The following is a 26,944-nucleotide window of genomic DNA, read 5'->3' on the forward strand; positions in this document are numbered from 1 at the left end:
ATACGTACTTGAATCTTTATTAGATAAAAAGGTAGAAAGAGCGTTGCATAGCGCCATACACAGTTACTAATACGAGTAGGACAGTAGGTACCTACGTTTCTAGTTCAAACGAATCTTTTTTTTAGAGAAAACATATAAAATGAACACTTAAATTAACGCTTTTGCAATTATTGTTACACAATCTACTATTGCGCGTATGAGAGTAATATATTTATAATGATTTTTTGTGTCTTCAATACTGACTAATGAGTAACGTTGTACAACCCTGCGTGACCTTGCGCAGTAGTAACGACCGCGCCGCCGCTGCCGGAGATTAACTACTGATATATCCTTATACTGTGACAAGGGTGATTACGTGCGATAGGCTCCGCACCGCGCCGTGCCTAGCACCGCCCTAATTGTGCAGGTGTGAACTCGAGTTTGAATTGTTATTCCGGTTCGACGCCATTTTTAAGTCTGTCTGTCAAATGTGGTTTGGCCGTTGGCGGAGTTTGAAACGCTAGATTAGGCACTGGTCCCACCAGAAGCGAGGAAACGATGAGTTATCAACGATTTTTAGCACTTTTTGATATCGAACACAGTATCAGTAATTTTGACGACCGGTCTGGCTCAGTCGGTAGTGACCCTGCCTGCTTAGCCGCGGTCCTGGGTTCGAATCCCGGTAAAGGCATTTATTTGTGTGATGAGCACATATATTTGTTCCTGAGTCATGGATGTTTTCTATGTATATAAGTATGTATTTATCTATTTAAGTATGTATATCGTCGCTTAGCACCATAGTACAAGCTTTGCTTAGTTTGGGCCTAAGTTGATCTGTGTAAAGTGTCCCCAATATTTATTATTTATTTTTTGACCGCTAGCTTTTGCCCGCGGCTTCGCTCGCGTTAGAAAGAGACAATAAGTAGCCTATGTCACTCTCCATCCCTTCAACTACCTATCTCCACTTAAAAAATCACGTCATTTCGTCGCTCCGTTTTGCCGTGAAAGACGGAGAAACAAACAGACACACACACTTTCCCATTTATAATATTAGTTTGGATTTATTTCGACGACCGGTCTGGCTCAGTCGGTAGTGACCCTGCCTGCTGCGCCGCGGTCCCGGGTTCGAATCCCGGTATGGGCATTTATTTGTGTGATGAACACAGATATTTAATTGTTCCTGAGTCATGGGTGTTTTCTATGTATATATAAGTATTTATATATTATATATATCGTTGTCTGAGTACCCACAACACAAGCCTTCTTGAGCTTACCGTGGGCCTCAGTCAATCTGTGTAAGAATGTCCTATAATTTTTTATTATTTTTTTATTATTATTTATTGAAAATCGAAAGGTTAGCTTTAGACAGATTATAATAAGTACATAATACATGATGTTATTTAAACTATCTAATATGAATGTTATTGTGACAAGGTACAAAGTGGTACACCAATTTAATGTTTGACATACGTACATATCAGACATAATGCCATGAGATATTGATTAGATAATTTATTTAAGACAAGATTACACAAAAGTTATATTGATTTAAACCAATACGATTTGCACTCAATAATTTTTAGAACTAAACGGGACTTAATCGCGTAACACTTAATACTTTTATATTTGGCCCGAACGTTACGAGTTAAAAAGGCTTCCTAGTCCTAAAAATTTCACACAAATTGTTTTTTTTTTACTATGAATCTAATTATTTTTGCAATATTCCTGAATTAAATAAGTTATGGGTTTAATCTGGTTTATGGCTATGACGATTGACTTTAAGTGGTGTGTTCAAGCACGAATTTCACTTCTTTTTGCACGCGCGTATAAACTTCCTCTAACTTTTCATATCACAATATCATATTTTATAACAAGGTAGTTTTCGTTTTAGTCAGTCAAATCATATTTAAGGGACTTTTTACAACAACGTTCAGTATAGCCCACGTATTACGCGACTTACAGGCATTAGCATAAGTCTACGTTGACTTGACAATAATGATGATATAAAAATAAACTCAAGTCTGCTTATACGGTATATTCCGATGTAAATTATATGAAGGCCTTGAATGCAATGAATATGAATAAGAAATGATATGTGAACCTGAACCTTTTTACAGCCAAATCTACAAATCATACAGTCTTCCCTTTTGCTGTTCTGTTGAAATTCTTGAAATACTAACATAACGTGCTCTAAAGTTATCAAACCGCAAAACTTCGTTTGTCCTTTTCTATCACACTAATACGTCGGAAAGGGACAAACGAACTTTATCGGCTTGATAACTTTAGTAAAAGTTTATGAATAAGGGGGTAAGTATTCTGTCAAACGGTAACTTAATACAACCAAAGATACATTTACATTTATTTAAGCGTTATGGCGTAAACTTGTAGATAATATTATAAGTCGACATCCAGGTTACGCAATCAACCGATCGCGTCAGGTGTCAAGTTGGTAAGGAGATCCTCCGGGCTGCCCTGGAAACGTCTCTTTGGGCAACGTTCGACTATGTGCTGGGTAGTTTGATCCTCGAGGCCGCAGTCACATAACGGACTCTCGTTCCATCTCGTTACGGACAAACTATTGTCCCGGAGCTGTAAGTTCACATACAAGTTTACGTAAACTGGCGCGACCTAATGAAATTTTAAATAAAATCCTGTAATAATATAAAATCTTCGTTAATGAATATAATATAAGAATAAGAATAAGAAAACATTTATTGACACACAAATAAAAATTAAACATTGACACAAAAATATTAAAAAATAAAATAGACAACTAGCATGCATGTCAAAAGGAACGGGCTCAGCATGTTATGCTGCGCAGCGGGATACCCCCATTTGCCAGAATTTCATTTGCCATAATTTCGCGTAGTACGGCAACAGCACTTCTTGATGTAGTAGACAATATATTATCTGCAGAAGATATGGGCAGAGGAACCATAATGTCACTTCTCGATTTCTCCCGTGCCTTTGATGCAATTAATACAAAGTTATTGTTATCTAAAATGAAATATTATGGCTTTGAACCAGACACAATTCAATGGTTTTCAAGTTACCTTAATGACCGAATGCAAATTGTTAAACTTCAAGATAGTAGTGGTACAGTTATGAAGTCTAAACCATCTATTTTATCTAGAGGAGTGCCGCAAGGATCGATCCTAGGCCCGCTATTATTCATTTTATACACAGCAGATGTTTGTAACGTAATAAAACATAGTAACTTCCACATATATGCTGATGATATACAAATATACGTCCCGTGTGATCTAAATAATATTTCTCAAGCAGTTGCGAAAATCAATGAAGATCTGAACAATATAGCAAATTGGTCATCTTCTAATTCCTTAGTGCTAAACCCCAGCAAATCCAAAGTTATGTTGTTTGGTTCTAAAAACCAAATTAAAGTAATAGATAACCATAAACCAATAATCTCTATCTCGGGTGAAGAAATAGATCGTGTCTCTGAATCGCGCAACTTAGGTCTCATAATGGATGAGTCTCTTCGTTTTGAAAGTCACATAGCAGATATTGCCAGAAACTCGTTTTATAGACTAAAAGTCCTGTATAGAATTCGTGATTTTCTTAGCGTTGATCTTCGTATCAAACTTTGTGATACTCTTATACTTTCAAGATTTGATTACGCGGATGTAGTATATGGTCCACGGTTATTAGCAAGAACAGATCGCATTATACAAAGAGTCCAAAATGCATGTGCACGTTACTGTTTTAAAGTTCCCCCACGAGCGCATATCACCCCTTATTTAAATTCATCAGGTATTCTCAAAATGGCATACAGACGAGAACTGCACCTATCTTCCTTGTTGTTCAACGTATTAAAGTCTTCTAAACCTGAGTACCTTTTTGAAAAACTCATTTGGCGCTCAAACACTTTAAAAAATTTTGGTCTCAGATCAATCAGCAACAAATTAGCAGCTTCACATCACTCCACGACCGCTTTTCGAGGTAGTTTTAAATATCAGGCATCTAAGTGCTGGAATAATATTCCTCCTCCATTACAGACTTTGAACCATCTTAATACTTTTAAAATTAGACTAAAAAGACACCTTTTTCAAATTCAAATTAACCTACCTCTTGGCATTAGAGTAATACCTTCCTATCTCTGATAATAGCCCAGCCAAAGTATATAGCATAATTAAATAAATAAATAAAATAAATAAATAAATATTGGGGACACCTTACACAAATCAACTTAGCCCCAAACTAAGCAAAACTTGTACTATGGGTGCTAAGCGACGATATACATACTTAAATAGATAAATACATACATAGATAAATACATACATACATAGAAAACACCCATGACTCAGGAACAAATATCTGTGCTCATCACACAAATAAATGCCCTTACCGGGATTCGAACCCAGGACCGCGGCTTAGCAGGCAGGGTCACTATCGACTGAGCCAGACCGGCCGTCTTAATATTAATATTGTACGCATACAACAGTTGCCTTTTGTTTATAAACGTTGAATATGTATAATGTATACTTGTATACACATATAGGCTACTTGCTTCTTAATGAAATCGGCTTCTTTGTAAGAACTGTCAAGGCGAATTTGAACAACTTGCTAATATGGAGTTTGTATGATGTCGAATTGGGTGACGTCACGGTCAACTCAGTTACTTTATATATTTCTACGTGACTTATTAAATAGAAATTGGATTTAAAAATAACTTCTGTCCATGTTTTTTCTTATAATTATCTGATGCTTTATTTTGTGCATAGTATAAAATATTTTGTTTTAACTACAGTTCCCTATTATAGCGCTTTTATACGCGCAATCATACGCAATAGGTTCACACGCGCGCCCACACAAACACACACGCACACACACACGCACACACACGCACACACACACACACACACACACACACACACACACACACACACACACACAAACTAGTTTAGGTTAATTAGTTTAGGTTTAGTGAAGTACTTAGGGTCCGACTGAAAACCAGCGTTGCAGTAAAAAAATACTGCAACATTATGCTGAGTCGCGCCCCTTTTTAATATCCATGTTTGACCTAATTATTTTAATTTTAACATTGTAACATTGTGAAATTTGTGATATTAAATAAAGCCATTCTATGTCTATGTCTATGTCTATGTCTTATTTGCCATCCTATTCAACAATCATAATATTGTTTCTCATAACATCTTATGCCATAATCATTGTTTACTATATTAATCTAGTGCCAGAAACTTTGTTTCCCATAAAGTCAGTTTCCATAATGTCATTTGTCAGAATCATCGAAATCCGTAATTACCACATTCCATACCATCATTTGTCATACAAATTAGCGTCCAGAAAAGTCAATTTCCATAATGTGCTTTGGCAGAATCGAAAACTACTATAATAGGTACTAGAAGGACTAGAGAATGAAACTGCTATCTGAAAGTAGGTTAGGTTAGAACTGTGACCCCCTAGAAAATGAAACTGCTATCAGAAAGTAGGTTAGGTTAGAACTGTGAACCTCTGGAAAAGGAAACTGCTTGAAAAGTAGGTTAGGTTAGGTTAGAACTGTGACCCCCCGGAAAATGAAAATACTATCAGACAGTAGGTTAGGTTAGGTTAGAACTGCGACCCCCTGGAAAATGAAACTGCTATCAGAAAGTAGGTTAGGTTAGGTTAGAACTGTGACCCCCTGGAGAATGAAACTGCTGGAAAAGTAGGTTAGGTTAGGTTAGAACTGTGACCCCTGGAAAATGAAACTGCTATCAGAAAGTAGGTTAGGTTAGGTAATAATATGGGCAACAATTAATATGGCAATAATTGCTTATGGCGTTTGAATATTCTATGAAACCATATTATTGCACTTAATAGTATGGCATTGTATGATTATGGAAGGTAATATTCGGATAAACAACGAGTATGTCATATGATTTTTATGGTAAACAAATCATTCGGGCAAATGAAATTCAGGCAAGTTAGATTCGGGCAAATGAATATTATGTTAAATGACTGTCGGGCAAACAATAGACAACCCTGCGCAGCCATTTTGTTACAAATTGACGGCGCAACGCTGATTTTCAGTCCGTCCCCTTTTCTGAACCTCATTAACAACTATGCGGTGTAGGTATGTATTTATGTACAATATGCTACTCTTCGAAGGCCTCAAAAATACTATCTGTAGCCTATAACAGATATAGGCCTTCTGATCAGCCTACAAACCTAGCTTGTCTATGCCCTATATTCCATTTCCGTACCATTCGTGCTCAAAGCCCACATTGGCATCCCAATTAGCCCAAAACCCCAATCAATAGTGCAGCTCCGTGTCTGACAAACACTGCAGCGGCAATCGGCATGCAAGCCTTATTTATGGCTTTATTTCAGTTTTGCAAACATTCAAAAGATTTAGACCCTTTTTTATATTGGGTGGTCCAAACCCCTGAGGTCCAAAAAGTTTTTCACCACACCAACTGGTAATGATTTACTTTGCTAATCGAAAATAGATAGCAAAATTGCATTTTATACACAAGAGTGCAAAGTAATTTCATACAAATTTTAACTTGATGTCTATGTGGTAATATAAAAAAATGCTCATTTTGCGTTAGAAAACGTTTGCGATGTAGATTAATAGCAATATAGACTTTATATTACATTAGTCATTTTGCGTCCTAGACCGTCTGAGTTCGACCGAAAGCAATAATATGGGTAATTTACAAAACTATACTAATTATGCAATTACTCTAAACACCAATCAATATTGCAGTTATCCGTGTCTGACAGACCGCGGGCGCACTGCAGCGGCATGCAACGCTTATTTATGGCTTTATTTACTTAGTTTCGGTTAAACATGGCGAAGTTCAGCTAATTTGAAGTTTTACTTTAATGGCGTGTTTAGAGGGTATCAATTTTTTTATTTTTTATTTTTATTTTATTGATTTGGGAAACACACAGCATTAATAATACATATGTCTTACAAATTAAAGGTAGCTCACAAGCCAAAACAGTTTCCACTTTAAAGTTATACATGAGAAAGCTCTGAAATAGACATGCGTGAGATAAGTTCTTAAAAACAGAAACAACAGGTAATTTACTACAAAAATGCAACAAGACAACCAATTTTATCTGTGATGGAAGCGAAGTTAATTATGATAAATTAAAAGAAAAAGATAGACAAAAAAATACAAAACAAAAAAAAAATTACAAAACAAAAAAATTACAAAACATTACTTACTAAATTTACCAAATATATAAAAATGAAGATAGTTAACATTCATTCAAACGTGCAAGAATTGCAATTGGTGCTTTTCCGAATTGCAGAAACAAACTTATACTGGTTGAATTGAAATAAGTCAATATGGGTATATGATTTATTATAAGTATTACAGGCTCTAGAAACATATTTATTGTTTACATATTTTTTACTACTAAACGGGATAGAAAACAAATTAGTGGAGCGAGTGCGAAAGCAAGGACAACGAAACGATATTTTACTTACGAGGTATTGAGAATCAATGACGTTATTGAGCAGTTTATACAGAAATACGACATCTCTCCGCTCTCTACGTACCTGGAGTAGGGCTTCCAAATACCGGACATTCTCCAATACCGGTATTCATTCCGGTATTGGCGATTTCAATACCGGGATCCCGGGATCCCGGTATTGAAATCAGGAAAATATAAAAACCAAGTAATTTGCTTAAAATAACAAATTTTATTCAAAATCTCGTTTGTTAATTTTCATGCGTGTTATACTACAGCAGAATCTTGCTAATCCGACTTACAATTCTTACAAATGGGTCAAATCGATTACATTTCCAACTTAAAAAGTTTCGATTTTGACCCAAAACGGTTTTTCAAACTTATGTGGCCAAGTCGGCTCAACTTTTATTGTTTTTAAGTATACCTACATAGTTCAAACGGCTACGCCCTGTGCTCTTTATTTTTGTTGTGAGTGGGACTGAGGACGCAGTATAAAATCAAGCGGGAAAGAGCGCCAGATCTGTACTCAGGTGATTCTGTAAGTTAGATATCGCCTCCAGATCGGACATTTTGCAAGAAGACGCGGCCATAGCAAACCATGTTTTTTGCCAAATCGTTCTCTTTAAGCTCGTGCGGAATAAAACCTTTTACATTTTAATAATAACAGGCCTTTGCATCTATAACAGACGATTCAAGCAGCATCCTTGCGACACTTACATTCGTGGCCGTATAGCCCAATTCAAGAGAGGATCCCTCGTCCGCACACACGGCAGGTATATGCTCCCCCAGATGGGCGGGGGTTAGAGGCCTGCTCGTGACGCCTCATGCGTCACATTCAAGGAGAAAAACCAGGCATTGGCGTGCTTGGATTGACCGTCATGGATAACACGGCGCCACGTGGGTCGGTTCTCGGCCAGTCGTTGCCACTGGTTGCATGGAATATCAAATGTGACTATGTCACGCTTCACGCAATCTTTAAAGCGCAGCATTGGCCGTCCGACCGGTCTCTTTGCATCTGCAACCTCTTCCAGCAGGATTTGACGCGGCAAACGAGTCCGCTCCATTCGATACACATGCCCGAGCCACCTCAGTCGCCTCTTCTTTAATATGGCTATGATACTAGGAAGCTGTGTCTCATTCATGCAGTGTTACATTTTATAGTCGGTGTTAATGGTATAATTGTACTGTAGATTTAACTATAATATCAGTATCACTTTATTAAATAACAAGCATTAAGAGCATTTCTCGATTACACACACTCTATAGTTTCATCATTGACTTTTGAAATTAGAACATGAGATGATTTTTTTAAACACATTGTAATCAATATCTATGGTACAATTTAGTGGTATTTTTGTTTTTCGTGGCGCTAGAGGCGCTAAAGCACTAATAAAATAAATCCACCAAATCATTGAATAATTAGCCAAGAATCCGCACGAAGCGCTTTGCTTCTTCTTTTCTTATGCGCACTGCCAAGGAGTGGAATTCCTTGCCGGCGGCTATATTTCCGAGCTCATATAACCCTTCCTTCAAATCAAGAGTGAACAGGCATCTTCTGGGCGAGCTCACTCCATCGTAGGCCACGTCTTTGACTCTGCTTTGGCTAGTCTGTGGCCAAGAGTAAGCCCATTTATAAAAAAAAAGCTAAATTGTCCGACATAGATTATTAAAAATCACATTAAGAAATAATCTATGGAATCACACATTACTTTGCGGAAATCCATGATAATCAAAATCAAAAAGATTACTTCGCGGAATAGGAACACTTCATTTACGTATAAGAAAAGTAATTTTCCTCATTTTGATAGTTGAGTAGTGAGTTCCCTATTTCGTTACTATCGGGAATGTTACGGCAAAGTTTTCAGCTAGAGTTCAACACACTAACGCACACGTACAACAGTGATAATAGAGTAGTTACGGTATACGTTAGTTCGTTTGCATTAACCAATATAGATGCATCAAGGCGATTTGTTTACAGAGGATCTATGGCCTATTACAACTACGTTTGACGTGTTGCTTTTCTGTCACACTTACGTGCGAAGTCACAAGTGCGACAAATGTGTCAAAAACTGTTCGCGGCAGACCCTCCTCAATGAATGCTTTTGACGCGTAACTTTAATTCTTTATCTGGGTAATCATCGAAAAAACTATCATTTTCATACAAATCTTGCAAAAACACCAAACAGAGAATGTGTCAAATCGAGAAAAGAGAGCAACAAGCAAGATTTACGCGTGTAGTGACCATCATGATGCAGAAATTTTACGTTTTTGATGAGTAATTTACGTTAAATTGGCATAATTTGTTAGTTTTTAAAAATACCGGGATCCCGGTATTGCTAAATTAAATACCGGTATTGAAATGGGCCCAAAAAAAGGCGGGATCCCGGGATCCCGAGATACCGGGATCCCGGTATTGGAAGCCCTAACCTGGAGGCTTTCAATGTTACATTTGAAAGTTGGGAATCTATATCGGAGATAATTTAGGAATTTTTTTTGAATAGCCTCTACAGACTTGATATGTACCGAGTAGAAAGGACTCCAAGCTGTGGACGCGTACTCCAAGCGAGATCTTACAAATGCGTTGTAGAGAAGCAGTAAAGTATTGGGGTTTTTGAAATCCTTGCTTTGGCGAAGAATAAACCCAAGCATTCTGTATGCTTTAGATGTTACTTTCTCAACATGTGAAACTAGCTGTAACTTGTCATCAACATGTACTCCTAAGTCCTTCCTCTGTATCCTGACCTCTGTCACTCTTTCCAGTTTCTGGTTACCGATTGCGTAGTCAAAATGAATAGGCTTTTTTTTTCTAGTGAAAGTAATAATGGAACATTTTTTTACGTTAAGGTTAAGCCTATTATTTTGACAATACGCATTCAACCTGTTTAAATCATCCTGTAGTTTAAAGCAGTCAGCTTTGGACTTAATTAATTTAAAAATTTTGAAGATTTGGAATCATCTGCATATAAAAGAACGTTCGAGTTTGTAAAGCAAGAAGTAACATCGTTGATAAATATATTAAATAGTAATGGGCCTAAATGGGAACCTTGCGGGACCCCAGAGGTTATTGGAATGAAACTGGATGTATGACCTTTGACAGTAACGGCTTGAGTCCTATCTCGCAAGTAAGAGGTAAGCCAGCGCAATAAATCGCCATGTATTCCGAAATGTTCAATTTTCTTAATTAAAAGACTATGAGAAATTTTATCGAACGCTTTGGAATAGTCCGTATATACAGCGTCTACCTGATAATTACCATCCATAGCGTTCAGTATATAATCGAATAATTCGCATAGATTCGTCTCTGTTGACCGCTTATTAATGAAGCCATGCTGCTGAGTAATTATCATTGGTCGTATAGTAGGATATAATTTATCAAATATAATTTTCTCAAACAACTTAGGTAGGACTGATAATTTCGAAATACCACGGAGGGGGTAGAGCAGGGAGAATTTTCAGAATCTGTCAAATTACCCCATTACACACACAAACACCCTTCACTCACACTACCTCAATTTACTGTGAAAGGTCAGTGACCCTTAATTTTTTTCAAGAGTGTTATTTTGAGTTTGTAGTCAACTACTGACCTCCTTTGAGAAATTAAACTGTAAAAAAGGTAGCATACAAGAAGACAGAGAAAAAATACGCATCATCTAGCTTTCCTTATCATCATTTACCTAAATATGTAGATAACGTTCCTTACTCAGTTGATTGTTTATCTAGGTGTATTTCAAATTACTTTGCACTTCATTTTGCGTTACTTTTCTATACTTAGATTAAAAATCGTCAGCCTGCCTATCCCGCAAACATTATTCAAAGTCGTGTGTGAAGGCCGATACCTCCAGGCAGACAATTATGGTCGCGTGATAAATGATAAAACATTCAGCCCTATCGCACTATTTGTAAGTGCAATAGGGACGGTCCGATGTTTTATCATTTATTGCGCGACTATGATTGCCCTGCAGGTCTTCAGAGGCCTGTGCTGTGCATTACGTATATGCGGGTTGTATTAAAGACTATCAGATATTTTCTTTATTCTTTTTGGTCGTTAGGTTTTTTTTATCATTTAGTTTGATACAAAATAAAGTATGTGTATAAAATAAAAACCTAATGAATATAGTACAGCTAGCAGCAGTCAAGTCAGAGACACAAAGAAAGACAGGGAATATCGACGCATATCTTATCTTATCCCAATACCGCCATCGCCATCTGCATCAGACTCTTTATCTTACCCAATTTCCGAGTCTCTTCTCTAAATTTCAGTTTCTTGAGTTGAAAATGTTGAAACTCATACTTGGTAATAAATAAAACACAAAAAAACATATAAAAATCACAATATAATTTTAAATTATAGCTTAGGCCCTGTACCAGTTGCAGTCGCCACGTCTGTAAAGTCCCTTGTAGTTTTTTTTAAATGGCTAAATACCTAGATGTTATGTCATAAACATCTGTGACGTGACTGAAAATTAAAAAACATCGCTCAGAGATAAGGTTCAAATTAGCATGGCAAAAAATACAACAGTGCAGTCAAAATACGAAAAAGCAAATGTCAATGTCAATATCACTGCCGTATTTCAGGCAATAAGGGCTGTTTTCTCAAATATGAAAAAATCTCAAAAGCAGGACTTTATAAAGACTTTCTAGGAAAATTATTTTGAACTTGATAAGTAGACCAATTTAATAAAAGTTGTACGAAAAAAAATTCTGAACTAAGTTTGTAACTATATATGAAAAGCATTTTGCATATTTTAGTATTGTAACGACTTTTCTTTCAAATAAATAGAGAATTATTAGAATAGATTCACGGTGTCTACCGTAAACTGGGGTTACATTGACCAATTTGGGAATTTAAACTTCTCTAGCTTCTACATGTAATGGGTAGCTATAGCTAGCTTCTACATTTAATGGGTATTTTTATCCATTAACTGTAAAGAAAGAAAAAAAATGGGACCATCAACTTTTTTAGTCTTTTCCTGCTAAAATCTAGAAAAGTAACAAAATAATGTACGCAGAAAAAAAAACTATGAGATCAAACTTAAACTGACATTGGGGTTACTTTGATACCCTATGTTTTTTTAAATGGTAATCGAATGTAACCCCTTGCAAAAGTATTTTATCTCAAGAAAAGATAAAAAAACGGTTCGCACAGTCAAATATTACAACTCTTTAACGCTATTTTGGGGTTACTTTGATCAAAAATAAAAATTACCTACCATCTTCGAAAAACCAACTTTATTTGCAATTGTTTCAATATTTATCACACGAAGAGATCAAATTATCTGCCTCAACTCAATAAGTATCGTGACATAATCAGACAATAATCAACTATGTGTCATTATGGTCAATGTTACCCCATGCAAGTGATCAAAGGCACCCCACACTCCCCACATAGTAAATCATTAGTAATAAATGCCTAGTTTGACTTTATGATACAAAACTCAATACTTACAATGGTAGGTATAGCTAAGCAGAAACCCATTTCTGGCAAGCTACTTAATATTCACTGTGAACCTTTTACTTGAATACCACTAGGTTAGTTTGTTTGTTATTTAAACATGAAAAATAGCAACAAACTATGCTTATATTTTAACACGTTATCCGCACTGCCCACGACCATACTTACTTGTTCACTGCGTCAGAGCACCATTCATAAAGGTTGGTTTAAGGTTATCATATGTGTAGATTTCGATAAATTTATTTTATTAATACATAACCGACTACTCATAACATATTAGTTAGTCAGGTTTTGTTAGTCCAAAAGGGTCAACCCTAGCACTTTTCCCTATTCACCCCAACGTTAGGGTGAGCGAAAATTACTAAATAAAACGACATATTTTCAAAGACAAACCGAAGTTCACACCGCTGGAAGATTTTTTGTGTAAAAAATTAGCATGGAACATATAAAAAAAGTGCTATCGACGTTCAAAAGTCGGTTTTGGTCCTATTCAGCACAAATTACGGTAGTTCATACCCGTTCCGACCCCATGAACCCAAAATCTTCAGAAAACGATGTACTATACTAAGTAGCCCAAAGTGCAGCGCCGTCTCTAGGTGAATTGGGTTACTAATTTATGCAAACTACTTAATTCGCAATAGATGTCATTTCATTTAGTATTTTAGAGGTAACTAGTAAAGATAATTTAGTTTTACAATTGTGCGAAAAAAGATTCTCATTTGGCCAGATTTTTTAACCGACTTCCAAAATTCAAAAGGTTATAATATAAATGTATAGTTTTTTTTTTAATATCACTTCTGGTCCAATTTCAAACCCCACAAATATTAACGGCAAACTGATAATGACATTAAGTTTTTTTGAAATAAATTTGTGACATATGTGGGTAGTTTAGTAATTATAGGCACCGACTGATTGTGGGTAGGTTTATATTTTCGCTCTCTGCTAATAAATCTTGTATGGAACGGACGTGTTTTCTTTGGTGCCTCTTCATCAGCGCTGATCTTCGGCTGGGAGCATACCTTACAAAATTAAATGCCAAAAAAAAAAAGTTTATCAGTAAAAATTACTTATTTGAAAATAAAGTCATAACCATTTTCATGCTTATACATTGAAATAGATATCACGCACGAAAGTAATAACGACAAGGCCCCCTGGTGGCTGAGCCGGGAATCGAACCCGCCATGTCTCTCGCTATACCGTAATCCTCTAAGTGCCACTTGCACCAACGAAGATGGAGGATTAACCTGAGGGTTAACCCACTATTTTACATGGAATTTGACAGTTGACAGCCCACTAACCCTGAGTTAAGTGGTTGGTGCAAATGGGCCTTATAAGATTCATATACGAGGTGGTCAAAATGTGCCTATCAGAGATAACATACACTAGAGAAATTTCGTTGGGTACCACACGGCGGGCGGGTGGCCTAGTGGTAATGACGTTAGCTGCGTAAGCTGAAGACCCGGGTTCGATTCCCGGCTCGGCCATCAGTAGGCCTTGTCGTTTTTTCTTTCGTGTATGATATCTATTTCAATTTATGTACAATACAATACAATATTCTTATGTATGTATGTATGTGAACACTTTATTGTACATAAGACAAGTTAGGACATATAAATACAGTATAGTTATGGTGTACAAAGGCGAACTTATCCCTATAAGGTGTCTCTTTCAACCTTTGAGCGAATTGAGAATTTATTATTTATATAAACTTGAAAAAGAACAAATCAAAAATTATTCAATAAAATAATTTTATTTCTTCCCTAGTTGTATAGTTTCATACTTATGATTTTTATTTTAAAGTAAATCCATTTATATTATAGCAATCATGGGTGAAACGTGGAGGTTGACAGAAGTGTAATTAACATTTCTAAATGTTGATTTCTTGTATCTAGTCTAACTACGAAGCAATACATTGACGTATAAATTGCGTCCATATACAGAGAGGTCATTCATAAAAACATCACTTTAGGTAAGTTATATATATCTTTTATACAATTTGACAACCATTGACCGCACATCCCAATTCACCCCTCTTCCGACCCTAATCACCCCCTTCGTAAACCTATTCACCCCCTTTGCGACCCGATTCCCCCCATTCCTGATCCTATTCACCCCTCAGGCCACGGATATTTATCCATCAAATTGAAATTGAAAATTGAAATTGAAATCGTATGTCAATGAAAAGAAAATTGTAGTAAGTATGTATGGAACATAAACTTTAGAAGTGTAGGTATACACTACATTCAAAAGGATAACGAAAAAATTCTGAGCAAAATTTCACACAAAAATAAAGTTAAAATGAGTAAATAATACAACAAATTTAAATGCCAACTTTGACAGACATTTTCATGCCCCTAAATATACTATTTTCCCTGGAACTACGGAACCCTACACTGACCGTGACCCGACGCACTCTTGGCCGGTTTTTCTTCTCAATGAAATGCAGAGATAATAAAAAATTACACCTCCCAATTTATAATAATTTTTTTTTTTTGCAAAAATTTCATTTTTGGCACAAGCTTTACCTTAGCCGACTGTACCTTTCTTTCAACAATCATCTATTGCTCTCCGAGATGTTTCTAAAAACCCCTTACTCAATGGGGATACGACGTTTCATAACAGAGTTCCTCTAACCACCTTTCTGCTCCATCATCAGATCACCTCCATGATACCATAATATTGCATTGTCACGTGATTTACATATGTGTGCAAAATTTCAGCTCAATCGGAAACCGGAAAGTGGGTCAAATTTAGCTTCTACGTTTTGAACCAAACTAACAAGGCAAGTTGAATAAAAGCTTGTAAAAAGGCTTCTGATATCAGATTTGTAATAATTGTAATAAGTTTAGTTGTCATAGTTTAAGAACAGATGAGACAGACATATGCAACGACAATATGTATAATACTGCACGTGTGAATTTATGTGTATAATAACAACCAACCAAAGATCGATCGATCGAAAGATCGTTGACCCAAAATTGCACTAAAAAAAAAAAACCGGCCAAGTGCGAGTCGGACTCGCGCACCGAGGGTTCCGTACAAACCTGCAAGGTTTACAAAGTTCGTTCATTACGACAATCGAGTCATAACTATGGTATTTTTATTGCAAAAAAATGGGTAGTAAGGTTAAAATTATTAAAAAAAAATATATTATGTGATGTAACTAAAAATTTATGGTTTTCGCGTTCCTGAGAAAAAGGGTCTTGACAGACGGACGGACGGACGGACAGACGGACAACAAAGTATAAGGGTTCCGGTTTTCCTTTTGAGGTACGGAACCCTAAAAACGAGCAAATAATTGTGTTATATTAATGATATTTAAATTTTAATTGTGTAAATTATTGTAAATTTTGTATATTATTTTTGACTTGTAAAATGTACTTTTATTTTATCAATAAATTCTGTATTCTGTGTTTCGTGAGATCTCAAATCACCTCATACAATTTACCGCTCTAAGGCAACTAAAGTAGGGTTTGTTATTGCACTTTAATTACATATTAATGATTTCTAGCCCGTAAGATATATATTTGCTTTAACAATGGATAGATAATTATGCGAGTGAGAGTGTAATTTAGATTTTTATAAGGAAACAAATATTTTTAAGCGACCCGATCAGATATTTATACGGATAAGGACCCTCCCACATCTACCGTCTCGCGATCGTAGCGTCGGGCCAACTGTATGGCTAAGCCGCGCCGACGCGACGCGGCGTCTTTTTCCATACAGTTGGCCCGACGCTACGCTCGCGAGACGCTAGAAAGAGAGACTATGTTTTTGCCGGTCACGAGGCATCACAATTTTTTGCCGGGAATATGTCGTCATATACTTATGGCCCCTATAGAGAATCGGATATGTTGTCACGGCCGTTCATAGTCATATACGTATGCTGGTGACTGTTCCATGAACATCTGCACGGGAAGCATGGTCGCGCGATAGACGATAAAATATCAGGCCGTCCCTATCGCACTATTAGTAAGTTCGTTAGGGACGGCCAGATGTTTTATCATTTATCGCGCGACCATACTTGCCTGCCTGGTCTAGTTGAATGGAGAAGTGCCATTCAAAACGAGCGTTACTTTCTAAACAACGATGAACTTACGGTTACTTACGTGTTCATGGTATGCACAGGGTAATCTTTAATGAAATTGAAACATTTTTTTATATAAAAATTTGAACCAGAAGCACAACATACGGAATATTGTATTTAATAAATAGGTACTTATATACCCGCCCGCATTTCCCTTTCTTCTATTCTAAGTAAGAATCGATCTAAATATGTAAAAATAAATTAAATCATAATTGTTTACATACAACCTGGTTGACAGAATTTGACGTAGGTGTTGTCATATATATTTTTAAAATGACGTACTGTTAATACCAGCGTAATGAAAATTTATTCCAATGAGTAAAAGAAAACATGAAACTCTTTTCAATTTAGCCGAACTAGAATGAAATCATTTATACTCATTCGGTTGTGTTCGTTATTTTCTTTAATAATGTGATATATTTTTATTTATTTTTGATGCACAAGCCATGCACCTTTACACTTTAAATGAGATTGGATCTCCACCTGACATTATCGACTTACCCTATTTATTTTGAGCACAGTTTTACACTGGTATGGTTTTTCGTGTACGTACACTATTTTCTGTCAAAATATTTGTCAAATTTAATTGTCAACGCGGAGCGACCGGCGACACGTCTGCCTCCGATGAGCCGCTCACGGCATCTAATCGAAAGGAGAATTCTGACAGCAATGGCGAATGTATGGAAATTTTACGATAGTTTAAATTTAAGGTAAAATTTCTTTGTTGCCTTTAAGAGGAAAAATATAAAAAACCTCAAAACTTGTAGTCCATTTATCTGGCTTTCAGAATCACATAATGTCATAACTAGGGTATTGAATTTTTTTAACAAAGTTTACTAAACGGCGACATACGTTTTTCTCATTTTAGGTCAACTTTGTGTGGGTTTAGTTATTACACCGTTAATAATTGGAGATTGTGAATAGTCAAAAGTTGTAGACACACTCTTTAAGATAATAACTACATTTATTTTATTTCATTTAATTTAGAAATGTGAGCAGCATTTGTTAAACGCCGAATGCACTTTTCGAGGATTTCGTACGACCCCCTCTTAATGTCATGTTTATCACCACCTTTGAAAATTGGAACTATAATAGATTTTTTCCAGACCTTAGGTAGTAATCCTGACCTCAAAGATAACCTGAATAATAAACAAATTGGCAACGCAAGAGTATTGCTGCAACGCTTCAGAAATATAGGATGGATACCGTCTGGACCGCACCCCTTAGTTTCATTCAGTGACTTTAGGTATTTTTCAACTATCGGTTGAGTAATCTCTACATTACTTATAACGTGTACTGAAGAACTTGCCTCGCAAAGCGTGGTCGTATTATCAATCGGTTCAAAAACAGATTGAAAAAATGTGTTAAACAAATTAGCTGCACAGTATCCATCATTAGCTGATACGTCGTCTAAATATAAAGAGTCAGGTATACCAGAATTACTTTTTTTTGATTTTATAAACGACCAGAATGACTTCGAGTTAAACTTTATGTTATTTTCGGCCCTTGATATAAATAATTTATAACATGCAATTTCCATAGGACTTCACTTGGGACCGTAAAAATGAGAAAGAGTCATAATCGCTAGCTCTATTATAGGTTTTCCATTTCTTGTGCAAACGATTTTTTTTCTTAATTAATTTTATAAGAGAATGTGAGTACCATGCAGGAAATTTGGATTGATTAATAGAGACTATTTTAGACGGTACATAATCAGCAATAATTGTGTTTATTTGCGAATAAAATGATTCAATTGCAATTTCAATGTCTGCAGAGTCTAAATGCGATGCCCAATCGATTTGTTCTATAATTGTATTAATTTTAGCGTAGTCAGCTGCATGAAAACGACGGATCCTACGTGGAGCAGGTTTCAAACAACGCTCAATCAAATCAGTGTCCATCTTTACACAAAAGACAGGGTGATGAGCATCGATCGGAACCAAAGGGCTCACGGAATTGACAACGCAATCGTTGTTAGAAAGGACCAAGTCTAATTGTCTACCATTTTTGTTCCCAAGATGGTTAAACTGTTGCCAATTAGTAAAATGTAATAATGCAGCTAATTGCGAACTAAGACGACTAAAATTAGGGTTTTCTAGTTTGAGGCCTTTAGTGTTTAGATTAGCCTGGGTCCAGATCAATCTTATGTAAGGGACTTAATTAGCACAGTTTGAAGCTTCTGTCACCTTCGGATTCGGTTTTTTGTAAACTGCGTAGGTGGCAAACTAGCACACTGCCCGACTGATGGTAAGCAGTCAGCCTTAAATATAGTTAGATGCACTTCCAGAGGTTCCACAACGCATCATCGTTGAGCTATGGTAATAACTTTACCCGCTGACAAAAATATGAGTTAGGGCAAGGTAGTTTTATTAGGATATTATATCTGGGAAAACGAGTTTTGCTCGGCAAATAGGAAACACCAAAATTCGCGTATTCTCAGACATGATAACACCTAGCCAGATCGATTTTTGGCCCCGAAAACCTCAGGTTTTATTGAAATCGATACAGCCGTTTCCGAGATTCCCGAAATATATAAACGTATATACTATATAGATACAAGATTTGCCCGTTTAAATGTATAAGACTAATATGTACTATAATACTAAAGGGTGAATAATTATTAGTCTAATGCTCACCAATTTTTAGCTAATATTACAATAGTATTAATCAGTATTCTGTTTTCAATTCCTTCTGCTTGTAATATAAGTTGTAAACTATTCTAATATTAAATTTTTGGCAGACGAGACGCAGTTGCCACCTAGTATCGAGTAGTGGTACTGATAATTCACGCTATTTGACGCGTGATTGACGCGTGATTGTCGCTAGATGTCACTTAACTATGCCTATACAAATAACCCGCATTCACTGATGTATGGAGTTACAACGAGTTCGTTCCGATTTTGTACACGTAAATGCATTAGCAACTTGTGGCATCTTCATTGGTTCTTGTATTAACTGATAACATTATTTTATAAGATAAATTGTACCGTTTGTGCCCTAATAAACATTAAACATTAAACAACTCCTGCCTTACTTATTCCTCTATGAGTTCTATGGAGGCTTCGCCTCACCTTATGATGTAGAGGTAGTTACGTCGGTACTGGGTAACACTGCATGTGCCTTATTTACCACGGCACGGTCGATTAAACCAAATATCCTAGTTCTATTGTCAGTTCACGCTTGGCTGGCCATACTGATAGTTCGCTGTTTACTACGAACCATCGATTGCAAAGTTAACTGATTTAATCCATATTCCATTTAATTAAGGTCCGTCTATAGTCAGTTAAGAGCTTTGCCAGTACAGTCAGCAACAAAATTAGCGAACGAAACAACGTACTTAGTATTCTGACATAGATATAGACATTTTATTAATAATATATACATACATACATACATATACAATCACGCCTGTATCCCATAAAGGGGTAGGCAGAGCACATGAAACTACTAAAGCTTCAGTGCCACTCTTGGCAAGTAAGGGGTTGAAAGAAAATGAAACTGTGACATTGCAGTGATAGCAGTGTGTAATAATATATAACTTGCTAATATAGAAATAATATGAAATAGAATTGCGTGACGTCACGGTCAATGCAGTTACTTTATATATTTCTACCAGAGTTCTTAAATAGAAATTGGATTTAAAAATAACTTCTGTCCTTGTTTTTCTTATAATTATCTGATGTTTTATTTCGTGCATGGTATAAAATATTTTATTTTAAGAACAGTCAAGTTCCCTATTTATTGACACAAGACTTCTGACACTGACTGTACCTACTTATAGCTATGTATTTAGGCAAAATGTAATTTTGCTCGAATTGACAATTCGATTTGCATTATTAGAATTAATTGCTTTAATTTACCATGCGGGTGTGTCAAATGAAAATGCAATTATAAAGGTTGACAAAGTGCGCACAAAATATTAGTACCTATAGGTATGAGATCGCTTTTAGCGATGTTTTTTTTGTGGTAGGTATATGGTATTTGTATGCCGTATATCAGCAAGGCTAGCTCATCATTGGCGCGGGATTATGTCGCTGTGGTTATGTACAGATATATATAGTGCGAAAAGCTTTTCCTTCGTATGTTTACAGAAACGTACGAACGTGTCATGCTATTTCAGTCAGTGTCAGTACAAGACGTACTGACAGTGTCTGAACTAGCGTGACAAATACGAACGTCTCCCGAAAAATTCGAATGAAAATCCTACATCTGTAATTGACGTGATGTATGTCGAGATACTGTCCTGTCTGAGCCCTGCAGAGCAAAATGTTTATCGATATTGAGAAAACCCCCGACCGCGACCTAGTGAACCGATTTTCATCAAACATGGCTAAGAACACTCCCGACTAACTCAGCTTTCAGACAAAAAAAACTAAATCAAAATCGGTTCATCCGTTCAAGAGCTACGATGCCACAGACAGACACACACAGACAGACAGACAGACAAACAGAGAGACAGACAGACAGACAGACATACACACAGACAGACACGTCAAACTTATAACACCCCTTCGTTTTTGCGTCGGGGGTTAAAAAACGATCAAGCCCACTGGTGGCGAAGCCGGGAATCGAACCCGGGTCTCCAGCTATCACGGCTGACGTGTTCGACCACTACACCACCCCGACCGCCACCACCGCCAGTGGGCTTGATCGCTTTTGCTTTAGTGTATGGTATCTATTTCAGTTTAATAATTTATATATAGTAGTGTTACTACATAAAAAAAAAAACAAATCAAAAAATATTTAATAAAATAATTTGATTTGTCCCCTACATAGATTTTAATCTTCTTATTTCATTAACTAGCATAGTAAGTCAAACTTAAATAGAAAATAAGCCCATTGATGTTTGTTAGCTGCGTCAAATTGAATCCAAAAGGCATCGGTTATCGACTTCTCGAAGATCTTTTGTGTTTTGTGTATTTCTGACATTTATTCCGGCTATAAGTATAGTTGTATTTTAACGCCGAGTGTGGAATTGAAAAACGAGCAAGCGAAAGGATTCTATAGTTGAACCACGAGCGAAGCGAGTGGTTCGAGAATAGAATCCTGAACTTGCGAGTTTTTTAACACACGAGAAGTAAAATACATTTGCACCCGAGTGTAACACAAAACTTTTCCCCTCACTATGACGAGGAAACTACAACGCAAAAAATGCGTTTATCACTGCTTCCAGTAGTTCCACAGGTGGTAAATTATCTTTATTACTAGATTCACCTACTTTTATCAATTTTAAAACAGGTTATTTGACTTTATTCAAGGTCAAATTACTTTACCCACTAGTGGATAAAATGCGTTTTTACCCGCTGGTATTAAAGGACAAAACACGTGTTTCCGAGCTAGTGAGGGGAAAACACTTTCGCTAGTGCTACGTCAAGCAGCTCCATCGATCCCACACACTATCTATTAGGCGATTGGTGACGTCACACGTTTGATCGATACAAACACAGAGACCACAATATGAACCTTACCATATTTACAGTTGAAAACGCTGATATATGTTACGTCTATAAACGAACTGAACTTTATAAGTTACGACTTAGAGTTGAGAAGCATATCGTCACTACTTTTAAAAAATCTCGTATTTCACGCTGTTCCTCAAAGTTAAAACGCAGTAAGTCTATATGCATTCCATACATACTTACTACAATTTTCTTTTCATTGACAGACGAAGATACAAGTTTTTTTTAAAGTAGTGACGATATGTGGGTTGGTACAATTAATTAAATGTGGATGCAGATAAAGAGGCAAGAATATGTATCCACAACTTTATTGCTTATACGTTAAAGTAAGCAATAAAGTTGTGTATACATATATTAGGCACTTTGTACGCATCTATATTTAATACCTTAATAATAGCCTAAGCTCCTAGCCTAAACCTAAGCCTAGCTATAAATTATATTTTTGCTAGGGAATTTTAATTCTTATAGTACTTGAGATTTAATTCAATTTCATTTGTTCGAAATTTTAGAAACTTAAGAAATTATATTTTATTTGTTTACATGAAAGTTAAAATTCCATTGAAACCATTATGTACTTTAGAAAGTACATTGGGCGCCACGAGGATAGGGGTAATACTTCAGGACGATGTGTTTATGTTGTATAGGATATTTAGCGATTAGACGCATTGCGATGAAATTGGAAGGAATTATCGATATAACTAAAGGGTGCCATATTCAGTACGGAATAGTAGGTATGGATTAATCGAAAGCGAATGATTGCTTTGGGTTAGGTTACGGTTTTGAGGAAGATCATTGATTTTGAGATCCTACTGAACTAGTAATAGTGCATTACGATACAAGTGCGTAAAAAAGGAGGTTCGAAATGAGTGGCGATATTTTAAATCGACACGAGTTACAGATCTAGTGCGAAAAGAGTTACAGATGTAGTCAGTTCGTACGTTTCTGTGACAATACGAAGTGTCACAGAAACGTACGAACGTGTCATGCTATTTCAGTCAGTCTCGGTAGAAGATGCACTGACATTGACTGAACTAGCATGACAAATACAAACGTTTACTTACGAAGGAGACCCTTTTTAGGGTTCCGTAGTCAACTAGGAACCCTTATAGTTTCGCCATGTCTGTCTGTCCGTGCGTCCGTCCGTCCGTCCGTCCGTCCGTCCGTCCGTCCGCGGATAATCTCAGTAACCGTTAGCACTAGAAAGCTGAAATTTGGTACCAATATGTATATCAATCACGCCGACAAAGTGCAAAAATAAAAAATGGAAAAAAATGTTTTATTAGGGTACCCCCCCCTACATGTAAAGTGGGGGCTGATATTTTTTTTCATTCCAACCCCAACGTGTGATATATTGTTGGATAGGTATTTCAAAATGAATAAGGGTTTACTAAGATCGTTTTTTGATAATATTAATATTTTCGGAAATAATTGCTCCTAAAGGAAAAAAAAGTGCGTCCCCCCCCTCTAACTTTTGAACCATATGGTTAAAAAATATGAAAAAAATCACAAAAGTAGAACTTTATAAAGACTTTCTAGGAAAATTGTTTTGAACTTGATAGGTTCAGTAGTTTTTGAGAAAAATACGGAAAACTACGGAACCCTACACTGAGCGTGGCCCGACACGCTCTTGGCCGGTTTTTTCGCACTACATCTGTACGAATTTTCTTTCTGACAAGAAATGAACCACTTCTCGCACTAGTGCGTAAAAAAAGCACCATCTGTACTGAATATGTTTTGGTAAAGTAATTTGACCTTGAATAAAGTCAAATTAACTGCTTGAAAATTGATAAAAGTAGGTGAATCTAGTAATAAAGATGATTTACCTCCTGTGGAAATACTGGAAGCAGTGATAAACGCATTTTTTGCGTTGTAGTTTCCTCGCTATAGTGACGGGGAAAAGTCGGGATGTTACACTCGGGTGCAATGTATTTTACTTCTCGTGTGTTAAAAAACTCGCAAGTTCAGGATTCTAGTAACTACTCGCTTCGCTCGTGGTTCAACTATAGAATCCTTTCACTTGCTCGTTTTTCAATTCCACACTCGGCGTTAAAATACAACTTTGCCCCCTTGTATAACAAATAACTATTAATTATTTTTTTAAATCATTAATATGTAGGTACATATATATTACGTCATTAGATGAGGAGCCTATTAGTTGGTATTGGTCAAAAATGCAAAGTTCCAGGTTTGAATATTGGACATAGGTTGTGTTTTTTGACACAAATAAAAATACAATAGATATAAACACAAATAGTTTTAACTTTGTACTCTACAAAATCTTAATAGGTTCGGAACTCGTAAAAAAGTTTGCCCCAGAAATAAGAAAATTGAACTACGGTCGGGTCGGAACGGAACTTACAAATCATCAAGTCGGCCTAACTAAGCTTACATAACTTTACTAGTTAACTTTATTACAGTTTATGTGGAAAACGAAATAATTTGTAGGTATGTAGGTCGATAGTAGAGTTCAGGTATTAAATATTGATGCGAATAAACTGCCAAAAATATGTATCCGGCCATTTTTAGAATTTGGGTCCCCCAATTAGCAAAAGTTGTTAACAAAAATTAACTCGCTATCAGTTTTGTGACGACAATCACTTAAGAGTAAAATCTATCTAAAAATTTTCACATTCGGAATGTGGATTATCGCTTAAAGTTTATGTAATTAACACAAAAACAACATTTTTATTGAAATTTCATGCTTAATTATATTCACAAAACTGACAGTGAGTTAATTTTTGTTAACAACTTACGTTAATTGGGGGGGGGGGGGGGGTCCCAAATTCTGAATCCCATTCTGGGTCCCAAATGCCCATCCACGAGTTGTGGAGTTGAGTAAAGGTTGTGGATACGTGGATACATTTTTGCGGCTTTGTCCGTATCTTTATTTTATACTTTGACTGTACCTGCATAAAGAAGTATGACAAGAAATTTAGGCGGCGGTTTTACTGTGTGCGTAGCCGAATGCCCAAACGCTTCACGATTCGTTCACGATTCGCTCACGATTCGTTCACGATTCGCTCACGATTCGTTCACGATTCGCTCACGATTCGTTCATGAAGCGTTTGTTCATTCGAGTACGCACACTGGTGGTAAAAAAGGTAAGGACAATGTGGCTAACTCTGTCCTGTGTGCGTAGCCGAATGCACAAACGCTCACGAAACGCTCACGATAATATCTATTTCGTAGCTATATCTATCGCTCTTGCGTATTGGCGCGACAGAGCCAGATTACATTTCTGCGGCGTTTCGGTGGCGTTTCGCGTCACAGAAATGCCATTCGGCGACGAATTCAGTCCACGAACATGTTTTCGCTTTTATTATGAACCGTATAATATAGATCAAAAATCCCGCGTGCTTTTGACTACTGTACTCGTAACTAGTTTGTTGAAGAAATTATAAAAGACCTCACCTATTTAATTCTCTCTCCGTTTAATCTATTTTTAAATAACGACGGAGTGTTATAAGTTTGACGTGTCTGTCTGTCTATCTGTTTGTCTGTCTGTCTGTCTGTGTGTCTGTCTGTGGCATTTCAGCTCCCAAACGGATGAACCGATTTAGATTTAGTTTTTTTTTGTTTGAAAGCTGAATTAGTCGGGAGTGTTCTAAGCCATGATTCATGAAAATCGGTCCACTATGTCGCGGTCGGGGGTTTTTTCAAAATTTTAATTTTGTTGTTAGGTTAGTTAAGTTAAGAATGTTAAGATAAATTTTGGTTTAGCTCTAAGTTTCGTTTTTAATTAGTCGTATCTGAACGAGATACATTTTAGCATACTAATATTACTAGCTATTACTAGCGACATAAAAATTGTGAGCTTGTGGTTTCTCGCGAGTCTCGCGACTGGTCGGACAGGCGCCTTATAAGGGCGCGTTACGTTTCTATTTGTAGGTTATTTTATTTAGTAACAAAAGTTTTACTACACTTTTCTCCTGACATTGACAATATAAATTTCTAGGGCTAAAAATGTCTATTGTCCCAGAGCTGTCACATTTTTGACACATTTGTTTTGAAGTATGTTGCGATGTCAAATATCTTTTACAATGTTTGCATTAGTGTCCACCGGTTAGGTATATATGGTAGGTGGGTTCAGTGGATACATGTAGAACTCAACATCATAGTGTAATAATGGAAAAAATGGATCAGTTACAATTGTCCCTCAGACGAGATTAGCTCCTCTGTACCTTAAATGTAACAAATATAACAATGAAGTTTATGTAGTCTGTGGTTTCGACCGCGGCCTACTCCTACACTGACTTACCTCGCTACCGTCTTGCTGTGCGTTGCACTTGCTGATGTTGAGCGTCCCCGAGATGAAATCATTCTGTACGTCTACCACGAGAAACGCGCTCACCGGCCGCACGATCTGAAATTACAACAGAGCTATACATATCTGACCCTCTAGCACAACTTGCTTTGTCGCGCGCGAGTCCATACTTAAGTCGAGCTTGATGTATGGACTCGCGCGCGACAAGGCAAGATGTGCTAAACCTACCTAGTCTGTTAACATTTTTTTGATGAATA

At 36.6% G+C, this 26,944-nt stretch overlaps 1 protein-coding gene and 1 non-coding gene across 2 annotated transcripts in view; both read right to left on the reverse strand.

Moving 5' to 3' along the window:
• Positions 1-26,944, reverse strand: part of LOC125232396 — a 52,663-nt gene that overhangs the window by 21,735 nt on the left and 3,984 nt on the right. The window contains exon 3 of the mRNA XM_048138044.1: positions 26,682-26,786. Coding sequence (XP_047994001.1) covers positions 26,682-26,786 — 105 coding nt within the window. The remainder of the gene's footprint in view (positions 1-26,681; positions 26,787-26,944) is intronic.
• Positions 21,518-21,591, reverse strand: Trnas-uga. The gene has a single exon. It is a non-coding gene; the product is annotated as a tRNA-Ser (tRNA).

Source organism: Leguminivora glycinivorella, chromosome 1 (assembly GCF_023078275.1).
Source record: "Leguminivora glycinivorella isolate SPB_JAAS2020 chromosome 1, LegGlyc_1.1, whole genome shotgun sequence".
NCBI classification, from domain to species: domain Eukaryota; kingdom Metazoa; phylum Arthropoda; class Insecta; order Lepidoptera; family Tortricidae; genus Leguminivora; species Leguminivora glycinivorella.